The 22,913-nt window shown below is 37.4% G+C and overlaps 1 protein-coding gene and 1 long non-coding RNA gene across 6 annotated transcripts in view; one reads left to right on the top strand and one right to left on the bottom strand.

Annotated features, from left to right (window-relative positions):
* LOC122237400 lies at positions 1–21,952 on the top strand. 2 transcript variants are annotated; one of them, XR_006215924.1, is made up of 5 exons: positions 1–32; positions 6,491–6,717; positions 11,537–11,659; positions 18,789–18,923; positions 21,874–21,952. It is a non-coding gene; the product is annotated as an uncharacterized LOC122237400 (long non-coding RNA). The 2 variants fall into 2 exon arrangements; XR_006215923.1 differs by lacking the exon at positions 6,491–6,717 and having other exon boundaries at positions 2–32.
* The window catches only part of ATL2 (atlastin GTPase 2), a 56,867-nt gene continuing 39,552 nt past the window's right edge, over positions 5,599–22,913 (bottom strand). For 3 of the 4 annotated variants that reach the window (XM_042982136.1, XM_042982138.1, XM_042982137.1), the window contains 11 exons: positions 21,860–21,994; positions 20,426–20,530; positions 16,965–17,015; positions 16,614–16,670; positions 15,069–15,161; positions 12,385–12,523; positions 11,466–11,593; positions 10,367–10,423; positions 9,230–9,301; positions 8,179–8,610; positions 5,599–6,074 (listed from right to left, as the gene is read on the bottom strand). In XM_042982136.1, the coding sequence (XP_042838070.1) occupies positions 5,955–6,074; positions 8,179–8,610; positions 9,230–9,301; positions 10,367–10,423; positions 11,466–11,593; positions 12,385–12,523; positions 15,069–15,161; positions 16,614–16,670; positions 16,965–17,015; positions 20,426–20,530; positions 21,860–21,994 (1,389 nt within the window). In that variant the 3' untranslated portion in view covers positions 5,599–5,954. Of the gene's footprint in view, positions 6,566–6,660; positions 6,676–8,178; positions 8,611–9,229; positions 9,302–10,366; positions 10,424–11,465; positions 11,594–12,384; positions 12,524–15,068; positions 15,162–16,613; positions 16,671–16,964; positions 17,016–20,425; positions 20,531–21,859; positions 21,995–22,913 lie in introns of all 4 variants that reach the window. The other variant, XM_042982139.1, reaches the window with a different exon arrangement.

Genomic DNA, 22,913 nt, shown 5'->3' with positions numbered 1-22,913 from the left:
GGAGGACGATGCGTGCTTCTCGTTGTGATAAGGTAGGCAAGTACTTGGCTCTCTGGACTCTAAAGCCAGGCCCGGCTTCCGATCCCGGAGCGCACCCCCTTGGTAAACACAGACAACGTCTTTGAGACTCAAGAGGACTCCTCTATCAAAACGAAGGATGCGGCGCCAGGGTGACTGTCAGTCGGGCATCCGACTCTTGATTTTGGCCCAGGTCAGGATCTCAACTCCTGAGATCGAGCCCCACGGTCTTGAGATGGAGCCCTATTTCGGCTCTGAACTGGGTGTGGGCCTACTCGGGATTCTTTCGTTCCCTCTCTCTGCCCCACCCCTGCCATGAAGGTAAAGAGGACCCACCCCAAAGTCATTACCCCAGCACTGGCGGTATTTAGATGTTAAATGTATTAGTTTGGGGGTTTTTGGATTTTTCATTTGGTTGGTTGATTTTTTGGTTTTGGGTTTTGTTGTTGCTGTTTAGCCTCTTGTAAGGGCTTCAGTCCTCCCAGGAATCCTAAGCGTTCTAAGCAACATCAACATTCTTAGAGAGACACGATAAATGTAAGAACAACTCTTAACTCCTTACTGCACAGGCTTGTGAACCAAATTTTGGAACAACTTAAAAGAGCAGATACTTAAGATGCATCAGATCAAATCAGTATAACTAAAGTTCTAAAGATAATCCAGATCTGTTAAGGGTAGACCACACTCACCCTACGCCAAAATTATTTTACCAGGTATTTTTTAGTTAATAATCATGTTCCTTAGCATTTTGAAGCCAAGAGGAGAAAACACATGGATATTTAGGAGTCCACAGTTGCCAAACGACAACCTGGTTCATTTACAGTAGATGGTACAAGTATGGGAGGTGAGCGGAGGGGATGAAGTGGACCAGTCCAACGCATGTTAAAATATTCCGTGCAAGGGGCGCCTGGGTGGCTCAGTCGGTTAAGTGTCCGACTTCGGCTCAGGTCAGGATCTCGCGGTATGTGAGTTCGAGCCCCGTGTCGGGCTCTGTGCTGACCGCTCAGAGCCTGGAGCCTATTTCAGATTCTGTGTCTCCCTCTCTCTCTTACCCTCCCCCGTTCATGCTCTGTCTCTCTCTGTCTCAAAAATAAATAAATATTTAAAAAAAAAATTTTTTTTAAATAAAATATTCCGTGCATTTGCCATGCACAAGAATAGTGGATAATGTGAAAGATTAAAGAATGCATAAAGTATCGATTTATTCTTTCCAAGGAGCTTAAACTAGTTGGGGACTTACTGACACTGCATTTTTTTATAGACAAGATAGCAATGACCATCACCTTCCAAGATTTATCCTGTTTGTCTCTTCAGGAAGCAGAAGGTATAAAATTAAAAGTAGGTAGGATTGGGAAGATAGATGCATTTTTCTCGAACATCATCCCCATAAAAAGGATTCAAAATAGGTTCTCACCCCATCCTGAGAGCAACCCTGAGGGATAGGCATTCTCTCCATTTTATAGACAAAGCAGCCGAGGCGAGGCTGTTCCAAAGCGCTTACCCAAATTCACAAGTGGAAAGCAGGGGTGCTGGGGTCAAAGTTTTAACTCCAAGATCTAGCTCCTCTTCCTGGAATTGAAAGGCAAGTATTCTTCCAAGTTTTTTTGGTAGTCTTCATGTTTTGTGACTGGGAAGTATACACGAAGGCCCAAATGAGCCCTTTCCCCCCCCCCCCCAAAAAAAAAGTTAGTGATGGCCAAGCTTCAGGAAGTAGTTTATCTGACTCCTGGCCAAACGAAGGCAGCACGTGGAGCCTTAGAACAAGAAAAATTGAGAGTGCACATTTTCTATTCCTGTATGTGCTTCCCAGACACCCTTCACATGTTCTTATTGGGTTCTCTCACCAATCCTGTGGTGGGGAGAACGCGTAAAAAATAAGAAAGCCACAGCAGCAATCCAAGGTCTGATGTTCTCTCCTCAAAACCCCTTCGACCCTCAGAAGAGTCAAAGCAATCATGTGAGCACTAAAGAATTACTTAGTGGCTTAGGAAAATGTGTTCTAAGGGCGCAGAAAACCATATACGGGGTCATTCTATTTTTGTGTAAAATAAAAATCAAGAGTATACTTTATGCACCTACAGATGTGTCGATAAGCATGGGGATGATTTCAATAGCACACCCAGGAAGTTACCTTTGAGGTGCACAATCAGAAGAACAGGAAAATTTCACTTCTTGCTTCGTGTCTTTTAAGAGTAATATTATAGGTGATTTCCACCTTGTTTCAATAGAATAAAATCATGTTTTCTCCACCTTTTGGTACTTCACAGAATGCCACCAAGACAGAGCTTTCTTCTTGAGTTAGGAACATTACTCTCTGGGTCTGAAACTTCTGAAGGATTGAAACCCTGGAGGCGTGTGCTAGCATCCGTTTGCAAGCCTGAGGTGCCCCCAGATGCTTTTGTGATAACGTGGTTTCCTAGCTTCCTCACAGGACTGTTGGATGAAAAGTGCGAACATACGTGGAAGTGCTTCACTGGGTTATACAAAGGCTGTGACCCCCTCTTCTTAACCTGCTTGCATTTATCTTTGGGCACTTTTGACCTGGCCAACTGCTAGCTTTGGCTCCAAAGAAGCCACAAAGTCACAAATCTAAAAGAACATACAGGACTTGTTCAGTTGCACTGAAGGATGTCAAGGGTAGATCAGTTCCTCAACCTAAACTCCGGCAAAAACCCCAAACTTGAAAGGGGATAAATCCCTAGGATCTAAGACTTGGGTGGAGAAAGTAGCAATTCTCTCTCCTGCTTGGTTCAGCTCTACTTTAGCTTTGTTTGCCCAGGAGCCCACTGGAAGGCTCCCCAAAGTTCTGTGACAGAGGCTCCAGACTGAATGAATCCAAGACAGCCAGCCATTTGGTTAGCAAACCCTGCGAGACTGGTAAGCGCCGGCTGCCAGCCGCACAGCTGACAGCTGTCTAGGCTGATTTTTATCATCATCCCGCAACTGTGATGGGAATGGTAAAACACTTAGGCGCACAGGTTGATTCTGATCAAAGTTTGGGAATTCAGACCACGAATGAAGCCTAATAGCGTGGAGATCAGACACAAGCAACCCCCGTTAGCAGATACACGGCCGATCAAAGAGCCAGTTCCCACAAGTGCTTTAAAAAACTTTGTGAAGGGCCATTTCGAATATCTATACAGGGCACCACTAACAGCAGCACCGCCGTGTTTTCTGACCCTGGACGGTATATATTTTTAACAGGTTTTTAACCAAGTTAAGGACAAACCTTTTCTTTTTTGATCCCATAATAATGAAACAACGTAACTGACACCAACAGCACTCCCATCTCCAGCAAGATGAAGCCCCTGGTCTGTCCCATTCCGGAAATAAAACAACTAAAGCGAGTCCAGGTCGGAGTTTGCTGAAAACACAACGCTCACCAGCGAAACACTGCTATTCAAGTTCACAGATAGAGTATGTTCAGGCAAGTGAGGATGACCGACCGGCTAGCTATCTTCAGGAGAAATGTGTAAGGCAGACTCGGTAGGTTGTAAACGACCGTCCGTTCCACAAAATTACTTGGGTCTTAACCAGGAAATCACTTGTCATTAAGTATTTTTTAAAAACCTACCTTATTACGTGGGTTACTACAAAATTGTACCACAGAAAACATACTAACACCCAAGTTATTTCAGCCAATAGCTTTGTATTTGTCTTTAATCCCTTTTATTGCTCCTTAATAGTGATTTTCACAGTCTTCCAGCTGACACCGAAGTGTTTTTTCTTGGAATCCTTTATAGAATTGTATCTTCTTTGTGGAAAACACATTCTCCAACAAGAAAAACTAACAAATCCATGGTGTAGATTTCACAACTCTTTTTGTTTTGTTTTGTTTTGTTTAAGTGAATTTGTGTGCCTTTAATTTCAGAAGAATTGCTATTATACAACAAACCTTTTATTTTTTTTCATTCATAAAAACAGTCCACAGCATTCATAAAACAGGATGTTAGAAGAAATAAAAAGACTTTTCAGGTGGATTCATTATGTTTTAAGAAGAACAGATGAGTCAGTAGCAATTTAATACAGATGGAAACAAATACAAGCCATATAAAATCAGGATTTGAAAAGGGGCGGTGGGGGGAGATATATCAACCAAAGTAAATTTAGAGCTTTCAGGCATGCAACTCAACATCTGAATTTTCTTCACTTAACAACCAAAATAGGTACTTTAATAGGTGTTTATAAAGAAGGCTACAAAAGAATGGCAAAAATGTTAGCCTTACATGTAACAAGAAAGAAAAGAAAGGAAGGAAGGAAGGAAGGAAGGAAGGAAGGAAGGAAGGAAGGAAGGAAAGAGAGAAAGAAAGAAAGAAAGAAAGAAAGAAAGAAAGAAAGAAAGAAAGAAAGAAAGAAAGAAAAAGAAAGAAAGAAAGAGAAAGAAAGAAAGAAAGAAAGAAAGAAAGAAGGGAAGGAAGGGAAGGGAAGGGAAGGGAAGGGAAGGGAAGGGAAGGGAAGGGAAGGGAAGGGAAGGGAAGGGAAGGGAAGGGAGGAAGGAAGGAAGGAAGGAAGGAAGGAAGGAAGGAAGGAAGGAAAAAAAGAGAAAGGGAGAGAGAGAGAGAAAGAGGGAGAAAAGAAATGAACAAATCCCCAGCTACACCTAGGCTAATCACAGTTCAGTTTTCCCTAACAGAGACAGACAAAAGTGAGTTTTACAAGCTTAGCTTTGGGTACAATACCTTAGAGCTCTCACTTGGGTGTTTCCTGCTCATGCTCTTTTCAGTATAAACAAATACGGTTTATGTAATGGAATACATACTTGAAGGATTCCTTAAAAAAGAATCACAAGTTTCATTTTATATATACAACAAATTTTTAATTATGTACTGAAAATAAATTACAGGAAATAACTTTAAAATGCAACAGAGGACAAAGTCACGATAAACATTCCCATTGAATTCCCTTGGGGGGATGGGGGGGGGGGGGAGACTGCAGTGCTCAAGGAAGATAAATATCACAAATATATCAAAAACTTCAAATTGTCTATGCATTCACACACTGACATGAGCCACAAACATTCCTTCACAGGGACTGCACTTAGCCTACCACAGAACCAGATTTTGCCATAAACTACAAAACTTTTAATACAAAATCGTATTTATATATTTATAATTCATATACATGCCCTATCTGTGGTTTTAGAAAATAAAAGCTACACACTGTACAGACACTCTGAACTCATAGCTGTAGGCAACATTTTTGGATGGAATTTCTCCCCCAATAAAATTAATGGCATATTTTATGTACACGAAGGCTAAACTGAATAAAGACAGTTCAGTTTCCCAGATATGCATCTCCTTTTAGGGCAGGTTTATAAATTTAAAAAGGCAAGACAAATGTACACCTCAGAATCACTTTCTTAGCTACAAGAGTTGTCATGTAATTTCTGTGAGACTTCTGACACATGCATTTATGTAATACTGGTATTGAAGGCAGTAAAGCAATATATACTTTTAATGTAGTGGCTCAATAAAGGCTTCATTGTCATTCCGATCTGATTCTTGATACAGTGATTCATAACTTCACTAGAAATTAAAATTTCAATGGGACACTGGTGTTAAAGAGACTCTAAATAGATTTCTTAAAAGATTTCCCTGAAATATCCTTTTACATAAGACAAATTTCATTAACATTAGATTAAGTAAAAAGGAAAAAAAAAAAAAAAAAGAAAGGAAGAAAGAAAGAAAGAAAGAAACATGGCACAAATGTGCATGATAAACTAATGCTCCTCAGCCAATCTCCATGTCTTAGGAGCCAAGAACAGAATGCTTAAAACCAACAAACAATTTTCACACTCTGTGGCAGCCATCTGTGAAGCCAGTTATACTAAACTACTTCTACAGTTGATTGTAAACTTTGGTTTATTTTTATTTGAGTTCTCATTGTACAGCAAGCATGAAAAAAAGGGAGAGTGGAGTCCATGAGGAGATGAACTGTCAGTCTGTCTTTAATCTGGCATGATGAGACACCTGGTCAGTCAGGCCTGCTTTGATAGAGTTTGTGACAGACTGCCTTATGTTTTCCTCCATCAAATTATCACCCAGGGGCTTCAATACCTGTGGTATGAGAGATGTGCAAAACAAATAAAAACATGAGGTAAAAAAAGAGGTACATAGAAAAATAGATATAAAAATTCAATCCAAAGCAATGAAGAAAATAACCAGGAATGTGGGAAATAAAAAAGATGCTTCTCCCCAAAAAAGCTATGAGGCTACAAATAATGCAGTTAGACATCTTATAATGCAACAAAAATTACTTTCCTCCTACTCAAACCATTTACAATTCCTATGAGATGGACGTGCGATTCCATACCCTCTATGCAGCATCAAATCTGGTAAGTATACAGCATTTATGCAGACCGGCCCAGACGGTCCTGCTTATTGTCCTACATGTTTAAGGGTGAACAACTTCAGATAGAGAAAAAAGTTAAAAATACTGTCTAATTTTTCTTCTTGTTATTGTTGGATGACAGTCTCTGTCGCTGTGCTGATGAAAGAGCACGACGGACCATTCGACGTCTAGTAACTTCAAACAGTTTGGAAAACACCTAAAACATGGAGTGACTCGTTAGGACAATGACTCAGAGCGCCTTGAAGTTAAAGCGTTTAAGACTACAAGAATCTGCGACTGTGAGTTTCTCACCTTCCTGGGACTCCTCTGAAGCAAAAGAAAAGAGAAATGCAAGAAGATTTAGGCAAGGTTTGTTGACACAGCACATATCTTCTCTGACTAGTGATCAACCTACCTCAACTACGCTGGTAATTTTACACACTTCAGACTCTTCCACTTAATTGTTTTGTAATAATGGCACCTCTAAAGTCCTAGAATCAGTGCTACCGGAGCATGATATAGGAGGATGACTGGTTTTCAAATGGAGACATCGCACAATGATTAAAATTCATGCTGCAGAAAATTAGTGATGGTCCGCAATTTTAAAGTAGAGAATTTTTTTTAAAAAGCGAGGCTGCAATAGCTTTTAATCCGTCCTCTATTAGAAGATATCAAAGGAATATCAAGAGTGAAGTTTTTTTTTTTAAATGAAGGGTTAAATTTAACAAATATCCAAACACGAGCTTCCAAATCAGATCCAAATTTCTCTAAAGAATAAACACAAAATCCAAACTAATATGGCGGGTCACTTCATAAAATAATGACACTGTTACAAGAAAAGTCAATGCCCAATCAACCTTCATCAAAAAATGATTTACTTCTTCCGTCTTTAAATTTAAAGGCAAAACCAACACGGACCTGCATGTCCTAGACCTCCAAATAAGCCCAATACTTCTTATGCCCAGAAGTGGTATCTGAAAATGCCTATTCTGCTGTCCATCAATACTAACTGCAGCTTTCATTCTGATCCTTGACATGATGCTCAAGTATTTCACGATGATCATTTTAATGACAACATCCTTGAACGGAATTTTCTGAACCTGGGGAATTCCAGCACACAGGTGGACATTCAACATGGCTTCCCTTAGTAGATTCTTGTCAGGCCCGACTTTGAATTCTGGTTTGAGGTAAAAGATTATGATTTGAATTCTGGTTGAAGTCAAAGATTATGATTAAGAGAAGCTGGTTCTCTGTGGCGCTTTGTTTTGTTCATTAGGGTTTCCATAGTACGGACAGCAAACAAAATTCCTTTGGTAAAAGAAATCCCTATCAGGTTGTTCCATCAGTAAATCACCACTATCTTCACGGAAGGCAACAAAGACCTGAATATCAATATTTTCCCTCAAATATAGGCATGAACTGCTTCTTGCCAGGGTTAATAAGACACTTCTTTTGCTTTCTTAAAGCACTGCACTTCCAAATTTCTTTCTTACACTGATTATATTTTCTTTCCTCTAAGAAAAAAGTCCGTAGAGACTCTGGCCCTGCCCATTGTCTGGTATTATCAGGCCTATGACTAAGAATCTATCCAAAGATATTACAGATTTAAGCCAATCAAAGCACACTAAAATTATGACTTTAAGAAAAAAAAAATTACTCAGTTCATACTTTATATTCAGATTACACAACCGTAACCGAACAAAACAGAAAACATCCTTTTGACATTCCTCGTATAAAGGAAAAGGAGGTGTGCGAATACTGCAGGAGAAGGGTAGGGAAATGTCACAGGGATGAGATTAGTCACTGAAAAACCAAAAGATAGATACCAACCTGTTCCCATAGTGTTTCAGCAATCTGATCAATCATTGTTCCAATTTCTCTGAACTCCCCAGAGTATTTTACATATGCCCAAGTACAAAGAGATGTCAGTGCTAACCCCATGACAAGGTTACACAAGACGGCTATAGAGTTTAGGCCAATGAAGCCGGTCAGTCCTGAGATTATGTACATAGCAAACATGACTGCAAACAGTGTGGCCGGGGTACGAGCAGCATAGAAGATGTTTTTGCCATCATTGTGCTTTATCAAGTTTGCATAGGTTTCTTCAATTTCAGCTTCAAGCTGGTCCTGATAACGATGGCAGAATTCATCTCCTCCCATTTTTTTTACTGAACGAAATTGTTTAATCGCCACTTCCTTGAGATCCAGGTGTTTTCGTTCCAGATCTGAAGGTGCAATGTAAGGCTTGTCCCCACCACATACCTGTACAGAAGAGTACAAGACAGATTACTGGCTAGAAACAATTCACACTTAAAAAACATTCCCGGTTCACAGGTTTCAGTCTCAAAAAGTCAAGCCATCTACATGGTTCAGTTTTAAACTTGTTCATAATATCTCGTACGTAATCATAACCTATTTCTTGTATGTTTAATGGACTCGGGTAAAATAAATTCTCCAAGTATGACGAATACCAGTAAAGACAAAAAAAAAAAAAAAAATCTGTACCCGACTTCACAAGACTATGGGCAGAGAGTAGGTAAAAGAGAACACATAAAAAAGGTCCTTTAACGTTCTAGTTAACAAGTTTAGCACAGAAGTTGTCATTGGCCTTAAACTAATATTACATCAGAAGCTGCTAATAAGAGCACTCTGAATCATGCGTCAAAACTATTTTAGTACGATTTACGTAGTAACTTGCCACCTATATTGTGCACTCTAAACATGAGAATTATTTTCTTAGTTATTTCCAGCAGAGATGATGAAGGGGAATCAGTGAATGATGTATTGTGACAGTACGTAAGGAGCACAAATTATTTCAATTATTTAACTGTAAAAATCCTCTGTCTCACTTTAGTGTCAAATGTAAATGTCGCTTACAAACCTGCTCCATACTTTTGCAATAGATCTCTCTTGCTCCTGCTACCGCAGCAAGATTATTAGCTTCAGCTGTTGCCTAGAAAAATAAAACAAGATGTGCCAATTTTATGCAAAAAATACCCAGCGGCTCTATAAATTCTGACTAACACAATAAAGTCTATAGAGTGAACAAGTCTGAAAATGAACCAGAGAAAACATTATCAACTTCCAGTTTTCCTTTCCAATGGAAGGGATATAGTAATGGCTTCTAATGGGACTGCCTGTCTAATTTTGTTTTGCTCAGGTTTGTTAAAATGGGTTTGTAAAAAAAAAAGAAAAAATACCACACATGCTCAGGAAATTGTAGAGAATTAGACATACCCTAAGAAGTGTCAAGTCTCCAGATGTATAGAATTAAAAATTACCCATATGCTTGCTCTCTCATATCAGTATGACACAAGAGATTTTTAAATCCACAAAACTGCTTACTACAGGAGTTTTAGAAGAAAATACTATTCAATCCACTATAAAACTGAAAAATTGTCCAAAATAGCAAATCTTAAAAAACATAAACTCGATATGTATCTGAAAGAAATAAAACCTAAATTTGGGTGAAAAATTAACAGTATGAACACAATGAAATTAGTAAAATTTAGTAAGAAGTGACGGACATGAATATTAATTATTCTTGATTTATTAAATTAAGCTGCTTTATCTTTTAAAAAAAATAAACTTAGGTTAAAATAACATTGTCCCCAAAGAACACCTTTTAAAAAAGAGAGAGAGAAAAAAGAAAAAAAAAAAAAAACCTGTATGTACTAGAAGCAGCTCTAAATCATTAATACCAAGATGAAATAAGCCTTACTAAAAACATTCAATGTCACAGACTCAGAGAAGAGAAGAAGTTTGGTTTAGACAGGCCCTTATTAAGCTATCTCCTGCAAGAGGAAGTTTTCTACACTTCTCTAGCAACTTTATTTTTGATGGCCTATGTGTGCAAGGTCTGCAATCATAGAAAAACTTCAGGACCCATGACCCGTATTGACTTAAATATCTGAAATTCATTTGCGTGCAAAGAAGCATAATCCCACTTCTAGCGTTTATCTCTAAACCAAAGGCTCTTCACCTTCAAAAATAAATATACGTACAACACACACACTACCTGAAGCATGGACTTTGGATGTGGAAGTTCCTCTCCTTGATAAATCTTAATGTAAGCCTAAAAATATAAAAGACTCTTTACATTGGCAGGTTAAACAATTTGGCTCTAGATTTCCGAAAGGAAAAAAAAAAATCCATTAAATATAAAAATAATTCATACTTTTAAACATATGTTAAATAATATCCTAGAGAGATGTTTCTAAATAGAATTCCAACGTGCATAAAAGTTATATTTAAAAGTAACATATACAATGCCACCCACTTTATGAAAAGGAATCCATAATTCTCCCCTACTGTTACTGTTTTAAATGTTAGACATTTTTACTCAATGTTTCACTTCAATCAAGTTAAATGATATTTCAGTTCAAGAAAAAAATTACCTAATTTGTGCTCTAAGAGTAAGAAGGAAAGATGACAGTTTTTAACAAGTCCATATAGAAATTGTTCATCTCAACTTTCTACTGACTGAATTACTTCACAACTAACCAAAAATGCTATGAAAGTGACCAACTGTCCAATAAATGACCAAAAATATACTCTTAGTTAACTATAGTTTCCCTTCCATCTACCCGTAACTACTATGAATAACTAGAACCCTGATAATGGTCTTGCTCTGGCAAGCAAGCTACCAAGACTAAAGAAGAGCAGAGAGAGAAAAAAAAATCTACAAGTAATTGGATTCAGAAACCAGTTTGATACTTTCAGCTGCTCCTATTAAGTCCTCAAGAACTCAGAGAGAAGGCTCTTTTATGAGAACTCGAGAGGCAGAATGCCACTCCGCATATCCACTGTCCCTCACAAATGAGAGAGTGGCATTACAATTAATTACATGGTGAATGGCTCTTCCTCTCTCCCTACCAGAGCTGGAGGAAACGGAGGATAATCCCATAAACAAAACTACCGTCTAGAACATATAAGTTGTCTGCTATCATTTTAGATATCCTTAAAAATTGGTACAGCCAATGCAAAGAAGGGAAAATTATAAATTTCACTTTTTTGCTGTAAAATAAAGACAGGAAATTTCTTGTACATACATATGAGTTTTGAGTCAGCTATTTTTCTAACTGAGACCAAGTCATTTAGTGTAGCAGTTTTCCTACCTTAAAGTATTCTACAAGATCTCTACAAGTGACTTTAGATCCACTTATCTCTTTTTCTACCAAATTCTCAGGGGCAAGCAGCAATGGAACCAGATTTCGAAGCTCTCGCTTAAAGTCTTCATCAATATCTAATGGAAACGAAATATAAACCAACATGTTAGTCAAAAGAAGACAGAGTAAAGAAGTCCCCACTGGTAAGAGCTAATAACATTCTGTTTCATGAAATGACAGTATACACGATCTATTCCTCGAGTACATTCATTTAAAAAACCTTATCCAAACACATCGTATCTCCTAGGAAAAAATATACTCTCCCCCTCCGCCCCTGCTCCATTTCCCTCATGCCCCAGTAATTCTTTCAGGTCAAATAATAAATTGTGGACTACCGCAATAAATTCCACATTAGTATTGACTAAACTATCCTTTTCAAAAGGCAAACAATTCATGAAATTATACTAAATTTTAATACTAGATTTTGTTTTCCAGCCATTCTGTAAAAATTTCATTATTCCTCCAGCCTTTTGCCGTCATGCTCAAATCCTAGGACATACTCAAAAAATTACATCATCCCTAAAACAGAGACTTAAATCTGATTACATGAATACGATATATTGATAAAACATTTTACAGACTACAAACAGATGAAATACTGAAATGTTCTCAGCCTTCGGGATTTTTAGGACACCGGTGATGAACAACAGACCACATTATAAAATACGCTAATCCATACACTACAAGTCTACAACAGCCCAATGGAAAGCTAGACAGACCACACAGAGCATTAATATCACCTTATTAACAATGCATCAAAATGTCTTCCGGTAGAAGACAGAAAATTTAAGGAACCATGTATTTTTTTTTTAAAACTCTCAGCCTCTAAAAAATAAATTCTGATTTTAGCAAGAATGGGAATTCCCACCTTTCAATCTCCCATCAAAACTAGGATTAGTTGCAACTTTAAGACCAGGATGTGGCAAAAGGAAGCAACCAAGATTTGAGAAACAATTGTGAATGTGCTTCCTTACATTCTGTAGCTCTTCATGTTGATTTTGTTTTACCTGAGGGCAGAAGGAGACAGCGTAAAGGCACAAACAAGGAAAAAAAGTTCTCAAGAAAACACACACACTCACAAGTGTGCACACTTAGCTCAGATGCTACTCCAGATGGGTATTTTTTGACAATATAAAATTTTACTGAAGATGCATTTCTGACCCCTTTAGTAAGACCCCACCCACTTTTGTCTTAAAACTAGAAAAGATGTTTTTTCCCATGTTAAATATGAAAAAATACAAATACACAAATAACTAATCAGAATATCCAACACCAGACTAACAAGTAGTGGCTGTGGTGTACAAACCAGTAAATAAATGAAGGATTTGCCTTTAAAGTATTTATAACAGCAAAGAGAAAAAACAAAGTACTAATTTGCTAATAAAAAGGTTAGCCCTTGAGCAAGATAACAGCTCAAGTGAAAAAGCTCCAATAAAGTCCAAAGAACCTCTGAAACTTACTGGAATTTCAGTACTTACTCCACATGATTATTTATGATTGATGCTAGTTATCAGTGTTTTGGGAAGAAAGACTGCTATGTATTTTCTGGAAGAAAATCCTAAACTTAGACTTTTATTTAATTTATTTGTTTGTTCTTAATGTTTATTTTGAGAGAGCAAGTGCATGCAAATGGGGGGGGGGGGAGGGCAGAGAGACAGACAGAGAGAGAGAGAGAGAGAAAGAGAGAGAGAAAGAGAGAGAGAAAGAGAGAAAGAGAGAGAATGAGAATCCCAAGCAGCCTCCGCACTGTCAGCGCAGAGCTAAACACAGGGCTGGATCAAACCATAAGATCATGACCTGAGCAGAAATCAAGAGTCGAGCCACCCAGCCCCTCAAACTTCGATTTTTTTTAGTAGCTACTTATCCCAATATAACTCATATACTCACTCAGACTCTTCTCAAACACCGTTTAAAAAAAAAAAAAAATGCACCATTTATAACTGACAAAACCTGGAAACTACCTAAATCTCCATCAAGAGTAGAATGAAGAAACTGTTGTCTATTCATGTAATGGAATACCGCATAGCAATGAGAATAAATGAACGAAACTACATGCAACAATATCTCAGAAACATACTATTAAGCAAAAGAAGCTAGACACAAAAGAATACATGTTGTATGTGATTCCTTTCATAAAAAGTACACACAGCACCTGTCAGGTCAGGACAGTACCAGAGGGCTTGGGGGTTAGTGGATGAAAATGGGTGCTGTTACACACCTATGTTCAGTTTGTATAAATTCATCATCATCTGAGCAGTTTCCTGTATCATGTCAATGAGATTTAAAAAAAAAAAATCTTGTCTTTGAAGTACATGATTCTGAGTTGCTAACATGCCTGATGTGCTTTGTGTTAATTTCTTCTGAACAAACCAGAGAAAACTCTGACAGCTGAAATTATCTCTGACAACAGGGTCTAGAAATGCCTTCTAAAAAGCCCAAAAATGAGGAATTGGCTTAATCTCATTTTAGTGATAAGAAAATTATATTATACTCCAAGTTTTTGAATGTGGTTGAGAAACTAAATGCATCATCCTAAAAGGAAATAAAATTTTATTAACTAAAAAAAGATGACCCTTCTACTTATGAATTTATGGGATTTTCATGTATTCTTTGTGTATGTGAGTAGGTGAGTAGTATCTGACCTGAGGTTTTCCCCAAGTACTTCCAGGGGAGGGTAACTTTAGGAAGAAAGGATCATGTTGGTGAGGCTATTCTTTAGGAATGGCCTTGGTGTAGCATATTGCGTGGGCCAGGAGTCCGGATATTTGGGTGCTAGTCCCAGTTATCAACAATTAGTTAAGCAACTAAAGGTACGTCACTGTTTTGGGTTCCAGTTATATTATATATTAAAAAAAAGAAGGGTGAGGGCACCTGGGTGGCTCAGTCAGTTGAGCATCTGACTTGATTTCAACTCAGGTCATGATCCCAGGGTGGTAGGACCAAGCCCCATGTCAGGCTCCGTGATGAGCATGGAGCCTGCTTAAGATTCTCTCTCTCTTCCCTTCTCCCCCTCTCCCCCTCTCCCCAGCTTGTGCACACTCTCTCAAAATAAAAAAAATAATTTAAAAAAATTTTTAAATAGATGATGTTTAAGATCCCTCTTCTAGCTCTATATGCTGTCAATCTAGGATAGTGACATCTCTTTGGAGAGAGGGTCTCACATCATCTGTGTTCAATATATGCATACTATATTATCCAGGCTGTCCCAAATGTTCAGAAGCTCAGCTGGGCCAGAAAGAGACACACATGCAATCTAAGTAAATTCAAAAAGTTAGTCTCCTTCAAATTTTTATATTTTGAGTACTGATTTACAGTTGGTTCTAAAGAGAAATACTTGTTCCTTAATTTCTATCCAAGGGCATTGGCCTCTTTGGCAGAAATACGACCAATTTACTTTTCATCCATTCTGTATGGAGCCACCTGGGCTAACCTGGGACACACGATTTATGCCAAAGACATTGAGAGACTGGAAGTCTAAGCAGTAGTCCAGACAGCCCGCTCCTTCATCTGGCTGGGTGCTTATGCTCTCCTCACTGGGAAATGGGGGCTTACCTGCAATCTCTTTTCAAGGAATTGTTTTCCACCTTCCAAACCATATGAATGTTCATAAGGATAACTCCAATCTCGAATCAAAAACATTAATGTCTATAGAAAGAAAACAGTGGAAATCATTTCTTACAAGATTTTACAAGAAAATCACTACTTTAACAATTTAACAATCACTCCCCTAAGAATTCCTTATCAAAAGTTATAGTAACCAAATGGTTAATACTGCTCATAGTGATAGCAAGGGCTTCCCTCAGTCAACAACACTCCCAGCCCCTATACCAAGCAACTGCCTCCATCTGAGAACTTCATGGTATGTAAAGAAAGAGCCACCACAAGCAATAATACAGGGTCTTAAAAAATGAACAAAAGGCCTAACAGGGCATACAGATCATAATTTTAAATCAAGGTTGTATAACTAAAAGACCAACTAATCTAATTTTAGACTAAATTTTTTACTCACATGTGCTTAGGATTCTCAATCTCAGCCCCTAAGTATTTGGACCAGTTCTTAGTTGTGCGTGGCTGGATGCTGAACAGCATTTCTGGCCTTCACGCACTATGCCAGTAGCATTAACCTCCCTTCAAAAACTGTGACAACCAGAAATGTCTCCAGACATTAGCAAAATTATCCCAGGTCAAAAAAAACTGATATAGGCCAAATGGAGTATATGTATCCATATACACAAAAAAGCCATAAGCTGCCCAGATATTTCATAAAAGTGATCACTTGAGCCAGACAAGACTGAGGCAGAATCAATGTAAACCCACCAACACTTGAGAATCACCAGCAATGCTGTCACACAGAAAGAATTTCAGAGACTGATGAGCAAACAGGGTGGAGTCATTCCCACCTCCTATAACACAACCGACTAAATAGTACTAAACGTCAACTTATAAATTACACTTACTTCAAAAAAGAAACTATCTGAAATTAACTTTGTTTTTGTTTTTGTTTTTTTAAATCTCTGTCATGACAGGACTCCACAGAAGCAAGCATAACATATGCTTCTCAAATAACGCCACCCAGGTTAATTTCTGACTTAATACTCCGTACCTGACATTTTAAAGGAATAAAAAACATATGGAGATTGAAGAGGTGGAGGGAGGGGACAGGTCTAATAAATTCTGGAACTTTTCTACATGAAACCAAAATAAAGAATAACAGGACTAACCTCAACTTGTAATATACCACAAAAAACAAAAACCAAAAAAAAAACCAGTAATATTATTCTGTAATAGTTTACCATGTATAAAAGAAATTTACATGACTGTCTAAAGTTTAGGAATTAAATAATCTCTAAGAGAAAACACTAACCATTTAATCTAAGTATTAAGGATCAAACTATATTCATTAGTTCTATTTCCTATTCTGTGAGCCTACTGCTGATCAGGTGGTAATGACATTAGTTTCAACTCCACTGAATCTGCTGCTAAAAATGAATTTTTTGTAATATCCTCTTACCTTTTAAGTATCTTCAGACTTAAAAGACAGGTGGCTTGATAGCTATTTATAGGTAAGTTTTTACAAAGGATAAAATGCTTATTTACCTGAAATGGTTTCTGGTAGATTTCTTCCATCGCAAGTCTGCCGTACTCTGTAAATAACTATTAAAGCAAGTTATTTAAAATAACGCCCCCAAAGAGATTGAAAGAAGGTATCTGTAAAGCCTTTCTGTATCAGACATCAGAGCCTTTAAAATCATTTGAAAGTTAAGCACTTAATTTTCTAACAGACTGGGCATACATTAAAATTTCTTCTAGTTAAGAAGTCATACGTCAATTTAAACTCATATAATATTCAATCTTCTTATACTAAAATGGGCTTCCAGATGGAAAGTCACGATTAAACACGAATTATATTTTCAATTCTTTGGCACACATTCTTTGAGAAATACATACTTGCAAGTGTTGAAGATCATCTTCTTGAATATTCTGAGACAAATTATATACCTGTTAAAACAAAATAATCTTTTTATTCTTTTTTTTTTTTTTAATACCCAGCTGTTTCTAACTTTACTTGCAGAAATGGAGGTTATTTTATAACCTTAGCACAAATGAATCATTTAGCCATTAGCTTAACCAGTGGCACATGAAAAGGATTTTCTCTTTTTTCCTAACAGGATAAACATTAAGGGGGAAGCAGCGGTAGGAAATTAGGTAAAAATCATGAATACACACATAAGGGACCTAGAAAGTGGCAGACATTTTTAAAAGTATGTCACGTAATAAGGTTTTTTTTCCTCCTTTTCAGTTTCTTTAATGTTATAACATAATCATTTTTTTAATAGAGTGAAGATTGCTTTCACAATTCTTTTTTTTTTTTTTTAATGTTTTTTATTTTTGAGAGAGAGAGAGCATGAGCAGGGGAGGTGCAGAGAGGAGAGGTAGACAGAGGATCCAAAGTCGGCTCCATGCTGACAGCACAGAGCCTGACGCGGGGCTCGAACTCATGAACCGTGAGATCATGACCTGAGCCAAAATTGGCCACCCAACTGACTGAGCCACCCAGACGCCCCCCACAATTATTTTTCTAAGTCAATGAATATGAGGGGCATAATTCTATAAAGATATTTTCCTCCCTAGTATAATCATAGTGTGAGTGAGTGAGTGTATTTTATAGTTTATATGTAGTTTATATTTGTTTATATATTTATATATTCATGTATTCATTTATATATTCACGTATTTATATATTATATTTACATATAGTTTATATATATAGTTTATAGCTTACATAAGTAGTTCATAGTTATTTGGTGGGTGTCTCAACTACCACAAACTCTAATATGGCTCTTTTTTTTTTTTTTTTTTTTACTTTAAGTAAATCGTTTGTCTAAACAACTTAAAAAATGAAAATTTTACCAGCCTGTAGTAGCTGAACAAATAACAGTAGGTGGCACTCTTTCCCTTTCTAGAATTTTTTAGGAGGCTCTCCAAGGCACAGAGCCCAGAGCTGAAGGTATAAGTAGTGTCAAGGAAGGGAAACTGGAGAAAAGACTGTATTTGAAAAAAAGGTCCAATCCTTCTGAGTCAGGTTAAAAAGTGACATAGGTCATCACAGGAGAAAAGCGGGTGTCCACAGATGTCACCTCTGCTGAAAGACAACTTATGTCTAAGAAAACAGGGTTACTCCAAAGACAGAACAATTTGTTCTAAGGGCAAATGAGTGATAATCTAGCTGAATCACTCAGAGGTCAAGAATATAAACAGCCAAAATAGGCCAGCAAACCTAAAATGACATTCTCAGCTGACTAACTCCAAACATGGTACTTAAAAAGTAATTAATGACTGAGATGATTATACTGGAGCCAAACTTACAATCTAAAAACATGACCAACCTATTCTTACCCATAGGGCCTTAGCTTTTAGAAAACAGGTTGAGATACTTTCATTGTCAAGGCCAGGTTGCAAACAGCAAAGAGAAAAGAGGATCTGTTTACCTTAGATCATTAGTACTTAGCACATGGACTCTTAATAGATGCTCAATAATCATTTGTTGAAAGAATAAATGACAAGAGGATTTGTCATTTATTTATCAACCAGATAACTTATGTAAGGAAAAGAAATGTAGTCTCAAAGAGGAAGAAAACAATAATAAAAATAATTTTAACCTTTGTTATTTATTGTTTACAAAGCACTTTCTTATGCATTATCTCATTTAGATCTTATTTCTACCTCCACACAACAATCACAGCTAAGATGGATAAAATCTTCATTTTACAGATAAGAAAGTGGCTGAGTGGCTCTAAGTGGTTATCCAAAACCAGGCCTCCTACTATCATCAGGTTGAATATATAAACAAGAGAACACCAAGGTACAAGCTTCAGAACAGAGAATTCCCTTATATGATATTTTAAGGTAAGCTACAGAGCCAGCTAATTCGAGGGGCACAAAGATTGGCTTCTGCCTGCCTCAAGGAAATGGCAGTTGTGCCACCTCGCAGGATTAAAAAAGAAAAAAAAGAAAAAAAGTAGAACAAAATGGAGAAAAGATACTCTAAGGGCTCCCCCCAAAGTATCATTTAATTGGTAGTAAGAGAGCTCCCAGCCCTATAATAAACAGAAGCCAAGCTGAAAAGTACTCCTTTTTTATATCAGAATAACATCCCAAATTCCCTTCCATTCTGACAGCTATTTCAAATTGAAGAAGGAAGGAAATGGGAACTTACAGAGACCAGACATATGTTCTGAATATTACCAGAAAAGAAAACCAGAAAGCATTACAAAAATTCCAAGACACTGTGACAGAATCACTTATGATCTACCATCAGTAAGAAACCTCTGTTATCTCAGAAAGAGCACATATTTCTAATATTTGCATATACACTTCTGGATACATCACCAGCTAGGGCTAACCACCTTACTCAATAATTCATTTTTCAGTCAGAGAAGCATCGACCACAGATGATCTCACAAAGAGACAATAAAGAGATACAAAATGACATGTGGTGGTTTAATTCAGTCCATCAGTCTAAATTATACAGAAAAGAGATGGCCTAGCTTGAAGAGGCAAGAACTTGATACAATACCAAACACAATTAGAATATAGAGTAAGTGAAAACCAGAAGGGATTTTATTACCCCTTTCTAAATTAAACGGGTCCTATAAGTCCTTAGTGTATCAGAGAAACATCACATACATTTCCTAAGTTAAATATGAATTAATTCTTATGCCTCTATCACCATTAGTTCAAATAATCAAGTACTAGTTGTCATACATGTTAAGAAAAAAACTAAGTTTAATTACTTGGGTTTTTTTTTTTTTAGTTGGTTAGCCAAAATATAAAAGACATGTTGTACACCTTACTGTATCTGGGAACCACATGACTGAATTCAATTAAAAATAACATGCAATAGCTTTTCCTTTAAAAAAAAAAAAAAGGCATAGATGCTATGATGAAAAACCAAAGGGCCTGGATCTTGGTTTATTACTTCCTACATAACCAAAGTATGAAATTTCACATTGTGAGCCAGAACAGTAAGCGTGAAATGTACACGACCAATGAGAAATGTAAATAACTCTGACTTTAACCCTTTTTTCTCGGGGGGGGGGGGGGGGCGCACCTGATTAAGCAGCCGACTTCGGCTCAGGTAATGATCTTATGGTTTGTGAGTTTGAGTCCCACATCGGGCTCTATGCAGACAGCTCAGAGCCTGGAGCCTGCTTCAAACTGTGTCCTCCTCCCTCTCTCCCTGCCCCTCCCCCGCTCACACTCTGTCTCTCTCTCTCAAAAACATTTTTTAATGTTTATTTAAAAAAAATTTTTTTAATCTTTTTTTCTCCAATGAAAAGGCATTTTGAGAAAAAGCAAAGGTATTAGGACTATCTGACCCAATCATAGCACAGCACTTCATGTCTCACCTGGACCGAGCTAGTCATGGTGCTCAGAGCGAATACCGTTGCACAGTCTTTGATAGTTGACTGGCTATCAAAGGCACCCTGGGTATCCATTAGCAGCACAGCCACCTAGGAATTTAAAAGTTTAAAATACTAAGTAAAACACTCATCATTAATGACTATTAAAACCAAATTTAAAATGATAAATGTCGTTTATAGCAGTATTATCAGCAATAGCCGAACTATAGAAAGAACCCAAATATCCATCAACTGATGAATAAAGATGTGTGTACACACTAGAATATTACTCAGCCATCAAAAAGAATGAAATCTTGCCATTTGCAATGATGTGGATGGAGCTACAGTGTATTATGCTAAGCAAAAAAAGAGAAAGACAACTAACTTATGATTTCACTCATATGTGGAACTTAAACAGAAGAAAGGAACATAGAAGAAGGGGGGAAGAAGAGAGGGAGGCAAACTATAAGAGATTCTTAACCATAGAGAACAAACTGAGGGTTGATGGAAGGGAGGTGGGCAGGGGGATGGGCTAAATGGGTGATGGGTATTGAGGGCACTTGTTGGAGTGCCTGGGTGGCTCAGTCAGTTGAGCATCTAACTTTGGCTCATGTCATAAGCCGGTTCATGAGTTTGAGCCCGACATTAGGCTCACTACTGTTAGCACAGAGCCCACTTTGGATCTTCTGTCCCCCTCCCTCTCTCCCCCTCCCCTGCTTATGTTCTCTCACAAAAATAAAAACAAACTAAAACCAAATAAAATTTAAAAAAAAAAAAGGAGGGCTGGGGCACCTGGGTGGCTCAGTTGGTTAAGCATCCAATTCTCAGTTTCAGCTCAGGTCATGATCTTACAGTTCATGAGTTTAAGCCCCACATTAGGCTCCACACTGACAGACAGAGCCTGCTTGGGATTCTCTCTCTCCCTCCCTCCCTCTCTCTCTCTCTCTCTCTCTCTCTCTCTTTCTCTGCCCCTCCCCTACTCTCTCTCTCTCTGCCCCTCCCCTACTCTCTCTCTCTCTCTCTCTCTCTCTCAAAACAAATAAATAAACTTAAAACTAAGGGAAAAAAAGGAGAGCACTTGTGATGAGCACTGGGTGTTGTATGTAAGTGAGGAATCACTGAATTCTACTCCTGAAACCAGTATTATACTATATGTTAACTAACTAGAATTTAAATAAAAACTTGAAACGAAACCAAACAAAACCCAAAGAGACAAATAAAAAAATATATAAGAAAATAAAATGAAATAATGTCAAAATCAGCCATTAAGTCAAGAAAAGTATGCTACATCTCACACATTTTGACATAATCCATATATGTTATGTTAAAGTTATCAGACATTAATAGCTCTGTGTTGTTTTGATCTTTAGTATGAGAAAACAGTTCAAAAAAGAATATGGAAGGAAAAAAAAACAGTAAAAAATATAAACAGAATTTTACTTTTGTTCCATTAGGTCTGTCAATCACAAATACTTCATTCCAGACTTGTATGCCTGTTGTTTCTCTTTCACAACCACCTCGCCATGTAAAGCCAGTCAACGGTTCATTGTTTCCACCAATCCAACTTTGAGAATCCTGTTAAAGTCAAGCATAAATGTAAAATAAAACACAAAAAATAAAGAACTGAGGAGAAGTGTAAGAAATCACCCATTGTTTATTTTATAGATGAGCCAAGGCAGGTAAGTAAGTCCAGCAAGATAAGATACACGGTAACATTACACAAGTAGTTACGAGAGCAATCCCAAATCCCACCTGAGGTGCTTTGTCTTAGAGATGTGGTCTCCTACAAACCCGAACCTTCTCAAATCTCAGATTTTTGCTATCTAGATTTCTATATAAGTGAGGCCACACCCACTTGTTCTCATTTTGAAAATTTCCTATGTTTAAAAAGCATAAAAAATAGATGCCAGCTATTGTGACATCTTCTTGTACAGATAAGCACAACTCAATTCCAGAGAGAATGGCTGTCAAAAAAGCACTGCTCTCTTAGAATAGCTTATACTAAAAATGCTTTTCACACTGCCTTAATTTTTCTCTTTAAAAAATATCTACTTTAAAAATAACCACAAGACTTGCTTGGACCTGATTCAAACAATTGTAAGAAGAAAAAAAAAAGTCTTTTTCAAAACCAAAAGGGAAATCTGAACTCATGCTATTTTACTAGGCGGTGCTAACTCAGAGTAAAAATGATTGTTTGGCATGATAACAGTATTGTGGGTAATACTAACAATAACATAGTTCTTATCTTTTAAAAACTCAAGTTTATGATGAAAAATACGCTTCATATTTGCTTTAAAATATTGCAGCAAAAAACTAAAAGCACAGAGAGGAATACAGATGAAAGAAGATCAGCAAAATGTTGACACATCCAGTGGGATTCATGATGTTATTCTATCTTTGGATATGTTTAAAATTTTCCCCATAATAAAATGTTTTAACTAAAATCACAGGACTAGGGGCGCCTGGGTGGCTCAGTTGGTTGTTAAGCGTCAAC

Source organism: Panthera tigris, chromosome A3, assembly GCF_018350195.1.
Source record: "Panthera tigris isolate Pti1 chromosome A3, P.tigris_Pti1_mat1.1, whole genome shotgun sequence".
NCBI lineage: Eukaryota > Metazoa > Chordata > Mammalia > Carnivora > Felidae > Panthera > Panthera tigris.
Note: the sequence above shows the minus strand (reverse complement) of the source record. Positions and strands in the feature narration are given on the sequence as shown.